At 46.5% G+C, this 12,500-nt stretch overlaps 1 protein-coding gene across 1 annotated transcript in view; it reads left to right on the top strand.

Annotated features, from left to right (window-relative positions):
- The first annotated feature begins 4,685 nt into the window (after positions 1-4,685).
- The window catches only part of skib (v-ski avian sarcoma viral oncogene homolog b), a 32,084-nt gene continuing 24,269 nt past the window's right edge, over positions 4,686-12,500 (top strand). Inside the window, exon 1 of the mRNA XM_063216696.1 lies at positions 4,686-6,168. Coding sequence (XP_063072766.1) covers positions 5,206-6,168 — 963 coding nt within the window. The 5' untranslated portion in view covers positions 4,686-5,205. The remainder of the gene's footprint in view (positions 6,169-12,500) is intronic.

Below are 12,500 nucleotides of genomic sequence, written 5' to 3'. Positions count from 1 at the left end.
TTCTGAGTTCCGTGGCCTTGGTTCTGAGTTCCGTGTCCAGTGTTCTGAGTTCCGTGGCCTTGGTTCTGAGTTCCGTGTCCAGTGTTCTGAGTTCCGTGGCCTTGGCTCTGAGTTCTGTGTCCAATGTTCTGAGTATGTTGTGATTGGGACATCAACATGTTTAGTATAAACAGTTAGCAGAGGTGTCAAAAGTACATTTGTGGTCTAAGTTCAATACTAGCACATTTACAGATATTACATAGCCGTTACACCATTTAGTCTATTTTACCTAATGAGATGTTTGTAGATGGACTGTGTTGTTACTAAAAAAACACTACAAAACACAAACTTGATCCAACCAGAGTCAACTGATCTTCAACCAAGTACACAGGTCTACGTTGTGTTGAAACTGTTTAGTTTTTTACTTTTACATTTGACACCTCTGCCAGTTAATGTGGGCTGGCCCACGCTATACTACAATGATCAGTTAGTATGAAACAAACAGCAGATCCTACACTTTCTTTAATTAAGCGGGCTTGCCACGCTTATAGTAATCTAGTGATCAATTTATGCTTGCTTGCTTGCTTCTCTTGTGCAGGGCTGTAAAAATAGAAAATGGATCTCCTCCTAGGCAGAGGCGCATCTTGCCACCAGGCAAGGCAGGCAGCCGCTTGGGGCCCCCAAGCCTCTAGATGGTGAATAACAGCTCACACTTTACCACAGTAGTGGCGATTTTGGTTCAAATGTTCATTCTTTTGCATTTTCGCTTGGGGCCCCATCTGACCCTAGAGTCGCCTCTGCTCCGGGGCTTCCGAGACACCGTTCAAACACTAAAACGATCGGCTCAGCTTGGAGATCATTTCTTCTGCTATAGCGTGTCTGTCTCTTGTTGTTTTTTACTTTTCTGCAATTTTGTGCAAGTTTGGGTCCCTATAGACAATGGTAGAATGCTCATGAATGAAGGTTCCGCTACTCTAGGGATCAGAGTGTAGGAAGCTTTTTTGTTCATAAAACATCATCACTTTCACCTAGAATTTTAGTTGAAGCGTTGTTAGCGAGCTCTGGACGATGACGATGAAGATCATGTCCCAACTCCCATTACTTTTTCAATGGCAGGTGTGTAAAAATGGCTGGGCTGGCCCAATGGCTGGGTCCTATTCATTTTTAAAGTGCCTCTCTGAAGAAGTCAGCGCATCTTCCACAAAAGGTCCATTTTTGACTGAACCGTTTAACCTATAAACTTCATTCAAGCACTGTTAGAAAGATCACATAAATGACTCCAATCTGTAAAAAGGACATGTGCCAATTCTTTTTACTTTTTTAACAACCGCGAGCTAAAAACTAGAAACTGTTGTGATTCTGCTCTCTGCCTTAGAGTACAATATTAACTGCCATACAGAGAATCAGAACAGGTCCTGCCAATACATGCGTATACAGGATATTAAGCGTTTGAGCATATAAACACTTCAGTATCCCGAATAAGCCCTTATTCGGGATACTGAGAAATCGGGATATGCTAGGTGGAGTATTCTGACAGAAGCCGGGACACTGCCGCATGTAAACACCTTATCCCGGATACAGGGGCTTGCCATAGAACGCTGTCGCTGGTATCCAGGCTACACGCATTTGAAGATAGCGGCCAAGAACGTTGACTGGGATATTACGCTCTGTGCTCATATAAACGCCTTATCCCGAATATGATCATAACCGGGATAAGCCTCATATTCGGGATACTGAACTGCATATAAACGCACTCACTAAAGGGTTCCATCTCAACTGTCACATTCTCTCAACATTCTATTCTTAACGAGCACCTGCACTACAATTCTAGAATTCTATTGTAGAGCTCTTCAATGCAATGTGATATTGTCTTGCTGGAATGCTTATGACAGCCAGCTGCTTGGCCCAGTGGTAAAGGTGCTGAATTAGAGATATGGAGGTTGTGAGTTCAAATCCCACTCGGTCCCATGTTGATTTTCAAATTATAGGCCTATCACATAAAACTGCTCAGCTCTGCCCCAAAAGGCAAGCATTCCAGCATTTTCTGCGAGAATGCAATCTAGTTAAGTATATTATTACAAAGTAACAACATAATGTGCTTGCACTGTAGCTTGGTTTTACCAGACCACATTAATTACTTTGTTATTCATTTTATGGTCATTAAAACATGTCCGATCATTTCCTGTATTCTTTGCCTTCTGTTGTGAGTGTGTCATGTGTTCTTGTCTTTTGTTCTGTGTCCTTGGTTCTGAGTTCTGTGTCCGGTGTTCTGAGTTCCTTGGACATTGGTTCTCAGTTCTGTGTCCTTTTTATTTTTATTTAACCTTTCTTTAACCAGGAAGTGGTCCCATTGAGTTGCAATAACTCTTCAGCCAGGGAGTCCTTGTAGGCCAGCCAATCTAGCTCTAAAAAGACCCAAACCCGGGACAAATTGCAATATTAATGGTTCCTACTTTTAAGTGATTCTTAAACCCCCTTGTATCACATATTAACAATCTACAGCTTTATATTTAGTGGAACATACTTTTTTCAGGGTCAAATTTGGCAGATTTCCCTTTCATTTCTCCACTGGGAGACAATAGGCCTATAGGAGATACAAGGTGAGTAGGGTACATTTTTAAACTATGACATATTCATTTGAAACTTTCACAGTTGGTAACTCACATTCAGACAAACAATTTTTGTATTGCAAGTTTTCTGAAATATGATGATGAAATATGCTAATGAGATCATGTGTACTGAAATATGTGATAAATCTATGGCAACAGAGCATAAAACAAATTGCAATAGTAATGGTTCATACATTATATTCATCCTTCAACCCCTCTGCATCACATATTAAAAATCTACTTTCATCAATTCAGTGGAACATACTTTTTCCAAGGTCAAAAGTATCCAATTTAAAAAAAAAAAGTGAATTTATAGCCCTTACAACCAATTCGTCTTTTATTCTAAATGGCCAAATAGCGCCCTCCCCTGGTGCTGATGTGTAAAAGCTGCTCAGGAGGCCTACAGCAGTACAGTGACCTATTTGTAGTCCAGTGGAACAGCCTCATGCAGTGACACCAGCTCACCAGTAGGAGGGGCACACTGACCTCTATTCTCCAGACCAAAACACATGGGGGAATTTTATAAAGTGTGTGTGTGTGTGTGTGTGTGTGTGATGGGGGGGGGGAATAATAACTTTATTTGTATGACACAATCCATACAAGCCATGCAGCTCAATGTGCTTAACAGGTATATTTTACATAGGTAGCCTACATAACTCTTAAGGGACATTTTTAGGCTCATTGATTACCCTTTCACTTCTCACTAGCAAGTACATTTCTAGATTACTTCTTAGACAGCTTAGCGTCTTAGATGAGTCCTTCCTTTTTAGGGTCCAGGGAGACTCAGTAACTGACAGTTGCTACAAGTGGATGGTTCAGGATATGGCCTGCCTCAGGGAGAACATATGGTTATGGTTATATTTTAAAATATTTCACAATTCAGCACTCTACATAGCAGTCTTTTCTATTATCTTTAGCTTTCTAAATTACTTGTGTCACAAATGGGGCATTATATATTTTGTAATAGCAATATTTAATTAAATAATATTGCTATAACCAACTTCAAAAGTTGATAATACTGGGCAGTGTTTATCAATTTGGTTTTGAAAGTAGAGGAAATAGAAGCAGTCAGTTGGTAGATTGTTTGTTTGTGAAAACTTGTTTTGTATAGGCCTAATAAACCCTTAATTAGCCTATGTAACATGGGAAAGTTACAGGATAGGTCTATTCATAATTTCTTTTCTTTACGCATTTTCATTTTCGTCATTCAACAACTGTAACTGAATGTGCCAGTTTAAATGGTATATGATGTCAATTTTACTGGGTGTGGTTTAGGAGTAGGGGTTGATTTTCTATTCCGAAATAACTAAACGTCGTCCCTGCGCTGCGTAAATGTTTAACTCTCTACAACTATTGTTATAAAACGCTAAATAGGCTATATGTTTTTTTTGTGTAGGCCTATTGGTCCGTAATTTCGACAGATGGTTCGCAAATGTTCTGTAAAGTTGTCAAAGTAAAACTCCGATTTCAAGCGGCGCTACTGTACCGCACAGGAAATCGACTTCCTCTCCGCCTGACCGAGCTGCACTCCTCCATGTTTAAACTTCCACACAGGATCCCATTTTGTAACTCTCTCTCTCTTTCTCTCTCTCTCCTTCTTTCCCCCACTCTTTCCTTTCCTCCCTCCCCCTCCCTCTCTCGAAGTCTGCTCTCTCTCTCTCTCTCTCTCTCTCTCTCTCTCTCTCTCTCTCTCTCTCTCTCTCTCTCTCTCTCTCCAGTCTGTAGTCTGCCCCCCTCCCCCTCTCCCTGGCTGAGTCCATTTCCACTCCTGTCTAATTTAGCCTGTCTGCCCTGCGCCAGACTCCTCCCTTCCTCCCTCTCTCCCCGTCTCTCTCTCCGTCTCTCTCTCCTCCCTTCCTCCACAGTTTCAGCTCGTGCAGCTGCTCCTCGTGCGCGGAGGGAGGGACGTCAGCGCACGGAACAGCCGGCCGGGACTCAGTCACATTCTTGGCCGCGATTCAACGACTGAACCAGACACAAACAAACACTGAGAGAAGAGGGAGGGAGAGGAGAGGGGGCAGGGAGAGAGAGAGAGAGAGAGAGAGAGAGAGAGAGAGAGAGAGAGAGAGAGAGAGAGAGAGAGAGAGAGAGAGAGAGAGAGAGAGAGAGAGAGAGTTCAGCAGACGCTCTAAGCGGAGTCTCGAGAGAGGGCGAGACAGCCTCTAAACTACGGCGCATAGATTTTTTTCAGACTCGTTCGAGTAGCCTACGACAGCCCAGCCAGCCGCCACGGAAGCGCAGTGGCTAGACTTTTTTCCTTCTTTTTTTACGAAGGACGTTTGAGGCTCGTGTGTTGCCGAGTCGACTATTATTTCGGGCGTTGGAAAGACTGGATTTGTTGGATTTTTTTCTCTTTTCGTCGGGAATGGGACTCTGAAACTCTTGTGTGTCTGTGATTAGGCGAGTGTTATAGGCTAAAGCACGGTAAATGGATTACCGCCGCTGCTAAACTAAACGCCCTCTCTCTTCGCTTCGCGTTAGACATGGAGCAGCGACTACTGCACTTTGGTACGGGACTTTTCTGAAGCTTTCCCCCTCTTGTTCCGTAAATATTTACATGTTCTGAGTCGCGTCGCTTGGGTTGCATAAGTTTTTTGAGCTCTCCTCGCGGACAAACATGGAGTCAGCCTCCTCCGCGAGCTTCCAGCCCCATCCCGGGCTCCAGCGGACTCTCCGCCAGTTCCACCTCAGCTCCATGAGCTCCCTCGGGGGGCCGGCGGCCTTCTCCGCCCGCTGGCCGCAGGACATGCTCTTCAAGGCGGATGGCAAATGCGGCCAGGGGTCGGTGCTGGCGGCGCTCCCGGTGGCCCAGCAGCAGACCCCGCCTGTGATATTACCGGGACCTCTCTTCATCCCGTCCGACCGCTCCACGGAAAGGTGCGAGACTGTTCTGGAACGGGAGCCCATCTCGTGTTTCGTGGTCGGTGGGGAGAAGCGCCTGTGCCTGCCGCAGGTCCTCAACACGGTGCTGCGGGACTTCTCGCTGCAGCAAATCAACGCGGTGTGCGACGACCTGCACATCTACTGCTCCCGGTGCACCGCGGACCAGCTCGAGATCCTTAAGGTCATGGGCATCCTGCCCTTCTCCGCGCCCTCGTGCGGGCTCATCACGCAGACGGACGCCGAGCGCCTCTGCAACGCGCTCATCTACGGGGGCTCGTACCCGCCGAGCAGCGCCGCCACCGACAAGCAGCTGTCCGGTACCGGCAGCATCTCGCTGGAGCGCACCGAAAAGAGCTTCAAAGTCTACCACGAGTGCTTCGGGAAGTGCAAGGGGCTGTTCGTGCCTGAGCTGTACACGAGCCCCGGGGCCGCGTGCGTGCAGTGCCTGGACTGCAGGCTAGTGTTCCCGCCGAGGAAGTTCGTGGTGCACAGTCACAAGCGCCTGGAGAACCGGACCTGCCACTGGGGGTTCGACTCGGCCAACTGGCGGGCCTACCTGCTGCCGGACCCGGACTGCGGAGAGCAGGAGCGGAAGGAGATTCAGGCAGTCCTGCGAGAGATCAAGGCCAGATACGAGACAGCAGTAGCAGCCGCCGCCGGGGGCAAACACAAGCACAACCACAACAACAACTACCGGGTGAGTAACTTTACAGGGAGAGGGGATGCAGTTTTACGAATAGGTAGAGTAGGCAATGGCCTAGGGCCCACCAAATTAATCGACCCTCTAGGGCCGCGACTCTAGTTCCAGCTGGGGCCCCAAGCGAATGTATGAAAGGAGAGCACATTTGGAAGATATGTGCCACTCCTGCAGCAAAGTGTGAGCTATTATTCAGCATTGGGGGCCCAAGCGGCTGCCTGCCTAGCCTGGTGACAAGATGCACCGTGAGTAACATAACAGTTAGAGGGCCCTAGCCGGTCTTACTAATTAGTCAGATTAGGCAATTGCCTAAGGCCCCACCAAATAAATCGACCTACTGTAAACTGTAACTCCCCCACAACTTTCAGCCCCTCCATGGTAAACACAGGCAAAAAAAAACATTTATAAGGGCCCCATGCCTGTATCTCGCTTCCAAATGGGTAGAACCACTGTTGGAGAAAGGGGACATACCAGAGGTAGGGGTAAGAGGCTAGCTGCACAAGGGCAAGTGAATGTGTGTGTGTGTGGTGGGGGGGGAGCATGTGAAGATGGAGACATGACTGTTCTGTTGGGATGTGTAGAGATAGAGAAAGGGTTGACAGAGATCTGACGATAGACTGATAGAGAGAGAGCGGGCAAAAGGTGAATGCAGAGGGGCACTGAGCGGTGGTAAACCAGATTTCGTTCCTCATTTCGTCTCTGGTTGAGAAAGTCAGCGAGTGTGAGATGGAGGTCGAGAGCGTAGTGTGAGAGGTGGGGTCGGTGGCGTGGCAAAGGTGCCCTGCATCAATTCTAGTCCAATCTCACCACACCGGACACAGCTAACCCACATGTCATCTGCTCAGGGATCTAAATCAGAGATGAATAAAGTAAAAATAGGTTAGAAGTAGGCTTCTAGTGGAATGACTGGTGTACACTAAGATCATGTACTAGCATAGTAATTACATATTTTTTATTTGCATTACATTACATTTAGCAGACACCTTTGACTAGAGTTACTTACAAGGCATTATACTGTATATTATATATTATTCAAAAGGGCATATTTAGGTAGCCATTCTGTGCCCTCCTAGTGACGCAACACTTTCAGCGTTGCAACTTGTCAGGTCAAGAGCAATGCAAGTACTTTCCCGAAAATCTTTCCTCCCACTTTGTCTGTAAGCAAACAACCATAAGCAAACCAAGGGAGGCGGGTCAACCATGCCTTTGGGAAATGTTAATTGTTATGCTCTTGGTCAGACCAAGTGTCGAAGAGATTTGAATGTCGATGATAATCAGGGTAATATTAGCAATGTAGACTTTATTTAGATAGGCCAGTGGAAGATGGAGACAGGAAACCAGTGAGAGAGAGAGATGGGGCAGGGCTGGGCAATGACCCAGGCTGGATTCTTACCTGGGTCCCCATGGGCATGAAAGCTCTATGTGGGGGACTTGGTGCCATGCACTGTGCCAATGCCATGCAGCACCCCCTACAATTACATCATGAAAGGTGCACTGCGTAGGATGGTGGCCAGAGGAGGTATTGCAACTATGCTACTAAAGGTGCCTCTTGTTGCCAAATTTGATATTTTTCATGGATATTTACTAAGTAATAAACTAACAATTACTAGTATGACAAAAGTGAAGTAAGTTTTGCTGCCAAAAAAATATATTTCTGGAAATGCAAAATATCAATCTACAATGTAGAAGATCCCCCTTTTCATATAAAGTGCAATTTTCCCAGTCATAATTAATACTTAGAATTTGATGGTGGTGGTAATTGTTCATGAAAAAGGTAACATATGTTAATGGGCTGCATGCATTCTGGAAATAAACTACTAAAAATATTACACAGTTCACCTTTTTTCATTTCACAGAGAACTTTTACTTCTACTTTGTAGAACTCTGTAGGCTAGCTTACCCACGTGCTATTCAGTACAGCATGGCCTACTGCAATCTATAACATGTCTGTGTGCGAGTGCTAGCTAGCCTACTGCTATCTATAACATGCCTGTGTGTGAGTGCTAGCTAGCCTACTGCTATATACATGTCTGTGTGCTGCCACATGCAGCGCTCTGTGCCCTCACCACATCTGCTACAGACAGCTGCGGGGAATAAACTGGGAGAGAAGTGTGTGTGTGTGTGTGTGTGTGTGTGTGTGTGTGTGTGTGTGTGTGTGTGTGTGTGTGTGTGTGTGTGTGTGTGTGTGTGTAAAATATAATTTGCAGAATGGTTTCAGTGTGAGGTACTGTGTGTGCCTGCCTGATATCCCCACGGATGATGTCATGCAATATTTCCCATGTGTAGGGTATTGTCTCCTCAATGGTTCACAGTATTGGCACCCTATTATGTATGATATTCCCAATGGCTCAGGGTATTCCTGGTCTACGGTGTATAATATTCCCAATGGTTCCAGTGTGTGGTATTTCCAATGGCTCATGTTATTCCCAGTGTGTGGTTTGCATGGTATTGTATTCCCAATGGCAGTCAGCTCGTACAGAATCAATAGGCCGATCATTTAGATCACACAGCATGGTTTTCCTAAGGGCCTTCAGCATCCCCAGTGTGTAGTGTACAGTACACCATTCCTTAAGGCCTACTACAGCATTTACAGAATTCCCAATGCACGGCATTCCCAAGGCAAGGCAAGGCAAGTTTATTTGTATGACGCAATTCATACACAGGTGCAATGCAATGTGCTTCCCAAAAAATACAAGTAAAAGGAAAGGAAACAAGAAAGAATTAAGAGTCAAAGAAAATGAAATCATTAAGATAAAACAAATAATTAGAATAAAAAAAACTAGGCCAACAGAATTCCCACTACAGTGCAGAGACGCTGTCTTCTGTATTCTCTGATGTTTTTTCTGTGTTCTCTGATGTGTTCCGTGTTCTGTGTTCCATGTTGTGTTCCATGTTCCGTGTTCTGTGGTCTGTATTTCGTGTTCCGTGTTCTGTATTATGTATTCCATGTTGTGGTGCCGTGCTCTGTGCTGTGTGATGTGTGAGTCCATGTTTGATGATGAGTCTTGTCTGATGAGTAGTTTATATGTCATGATGTCATCCTCCGTCTGCTGCCTGTACTGTGTGTCTGTGCTTGTCTGCCAGTCTGTCTGTGCTGTGTGTCTGTGCCTGCCCGTCTGCCCTGTTTGGTATTCATTATTTGTCATACACTTCCCTACACTACACACACACACACACACACACACACACACACACACACACACACACACACACACACACACACACACAGAGAGAGAGACACAAACACACACACACGGCTCACATTTCAATCAGTCTACTATAGTATGCTAGTGGTAGTCCTCTTACACACACAGTCTCTCTCTCTCTCTCTCTCTCTCTCTCTCTCTCTCTCTCTCTCTCTCTCTCTCTCTCTCTCTCTCTCTCTCTCTCTCTCACACACACACTCTTACACACATACTCTCTCACACACTCTAGCCACCCCACCCCCATTCCATTGCTGTTGTGTCAGACACACCTCTCCCTTTCAGTGATGAGTGTTACGTGTCTGGCCGTCTCAGATGCACACACACACACACTAACACACACTAACACACAAGCACACACACACACCAACAGACAAGCACACACACACTTCACACACGCGCACACACATGCTCGCTTACAAACACACACACACCACATGCCTCCAGTGAGTGGTCTGGGATCTAGTGTATGTGAAAGGGGATCGGGCTGATCATAAACTGGGATCTTCCTAACATACGGTATATTAGGGGTGTAAATCACAGCCTACTCGACGATACGATTTGATATCGAGGGCAGCGATTAGATCATTTTTGATACTTAAGAATGCGGCACGATACCATTCGATTCATTTTTTTTCCAATGACTTTTCCACCTAAATTATGTTATGGACCTAGGGCATTGGGCAGCCAGCGATTCGATTGTTTTCCATACGTAGCCTCTTATAGCAGATGGGGTCGCCGGCTAGTCTATTCACTATTTGGTAAAAATGCTCAACCTTAACCCCTTAAGATGCGGCTTTATACATTTGTTGTTACCAGTATGGTAATGACCAAGTCGTGGTGCATTACTGAAGGGCCTGTGTTGTGTCATAGTACTGTAGTGCTATGGTAGTTGCATTTCAATGACTATTACAGCATGCCACTGGAGGTACAGCGCGCATTAAAGGGCTACATGTAACAGATTAAGTCATAGCCATTACTAGTAAGGTTATAACATAGGCTTTCTCCAAAGGGCTAAGAATGCCCCCCGATACAATATGGTTCGATTCGATCGTCGGTCGTGGGATTGATGCATCGATACATATCGATTATTATTGACTCCCCTACTGTACATTAAAACAGGATCCCCTCAGACCGCCTGGGATCTAACAGATAGTAAAATAGGATCCGGCAGGAATTCACAGAATCCATAGTAGCCACGTGACGTGACGTGACGTGCACCATGCCAGCCTGTGCTATAGCTCGACTCTGTGCTGGCCTGTGCTGTGGCATTATGCTGTCTTGTTGAACTGTGCAGCGCCGTCTTGTGTTGCACTGTGCTGCATTATGTTGTGTTTTTGCTGGGATGTGTTGTGTTCTGCTGTGCTGTGCTGTGCTGTGTTGTGTTGTGTTGTGCTGTCCTGTGCTGTGCTGTGCTGTGCCGTGATGTGCTGTCCTGTGTTGTGCTGTACTGTGTTGTGATGTACTGTGGTATAGTCCCGTGCTGTGCTGTCCTGTGCTGTGCTGTGCTGTGCTGTGCTGTGCTGTGCCGTGCTGTGATGTGCTGTCCTGTGCTGTGCTGTGCTGTCCTGTGATGTGCTGTGCTGTGTCGTGCTGTACTGTGGTATAGTCCTGTGCTGTGCTGTGATGTGTTGTACTATGTAGTATTGTGTTATTCTGTGACTGGTGGCCATGTCTTCAGCTGTGTGTGTGTGTGTGTGTGTGTGTGTGTGTGTGTGTGTGTGTGTGTGTGTGTGTGTGTGTGTGTGTGTGTGTGTGTGTGTTGGGGGGGTTGGAGAAATCTGTCTCGGAAGCCATTTGGGAACTGGGGGGCGGGTGGGGGGGTGTGGGGACAGGAGAGGAGAGAAGGGGGAAGAATGGTTTTGTCTATGGGGTCGCGGACGAGAGTGCTGTGTGTGTGTGTGTGTATGTGTGTGTGTGTGTGTGTGTGTGTGTGTGTGTGTGTGTGTGTGTGTGTGTGTGTGGAGGTCACACAGCAGGAGCAGACGCTGGCCTTGGAGGGCTGTCTGAGAGTGCAGGCGCGGGTCACTCTGTGTGTGTGTGTGTGTGTGTGTGTGTGTGTGTGTGTGTGTGTGTGTGTGTGTGTGTGTGTCTGAACTGTGGCTAGGCTGTTGGGCAGCTGGTGTGTGAGTTCAGGGGATGGGGTGTAGCACAGCTGGTGTGTGACGAGTGTGTGTGTGTGTGTGTGTGTGTGTGTGTGTGTGTGTGTGTGTGTGTGTGTGTGTGTGTGTGTGTGTGTGTGAAGGCCATCCATATGTATATGTATATGTATATGTTTGTTTCCATGGAGGTGTGTGATGCTGGGTGTATTATTCATGACGTGAGAGCATGATAGGCCAGGCCTGCATGACCAGCCAACAACACAGACTCCCATTGGCCCAGACAGGCAGCAAGGCAGCGTCTCATTGGCTGGCAGCACCAGGCAGCTTCCCCCGGCAGGAAGTGAATTCCCAGATGGTGTTCCGCAGAATTTAGAGTGTCCGGTTCCAATTCCATCTGAAAGCTTCCTTGGAAGCTGCGTAGAACACTTTATAAGAACTACGCTTGCTTAGAATCAGACATGCAAGAAGAGATACCAATGTATCAGACCACACACGCACACAGAAGCTAACAGAGGCATTCACACACACACACACACACACACACACACACACACACACACACACACACACACACACACACACACACACACACACACACACACACACACACACACACACACACACACACTGAGGTGTTCATAGTGCTCATAGTGTTAGAGCTCTGTCAATTCCATATCTGCTATTCACAGAGGCGTCTTCCCATTGTGTGTGTGTGTGTGTGTATGTGTGTGTGTGTGTGTGCCTGTGTGTGTGTGGGTCATTGTCAGAGTGTCCCGTTAGCAGACAGGGAGCATCCCTAGGGAGGGGAGAGCAGTGGCTGCAATTCATCACGCTGACAGCACACACACACACACACACACACACACACACACACACACACACACACACACACACACACACACACACACACACACACACACACACACTTAAATGTTATCAATGCCCTGCAGCCTTATTCGAACGCGTCTCTTTTTTTACATTCCTCCCACACACCTCATTTCCATCTGGAGAGGAGCACTCACCAATA

This window comes from Engraulis encrasicolus, chromosome 14 (assembly GCF_034702125.1).
Source record: "Engraulis encrasicolus isolate BLACKSEA-1 chromosome 14, IST_EnEncr_1.0, whole genome shotgun sequence".
Lineage (NCBI taxonomy): Eukaryota > Metazoa > Chordata > Actinopteri > Clupeiformes > Engraulidae > Engraulis > Engraulis encrasicolus.
The sequence above is the reverse complement of the archived record's forward strand: the minus strand, read 5'-3'. Positions and strand labels throughout refer to the sequence as shown.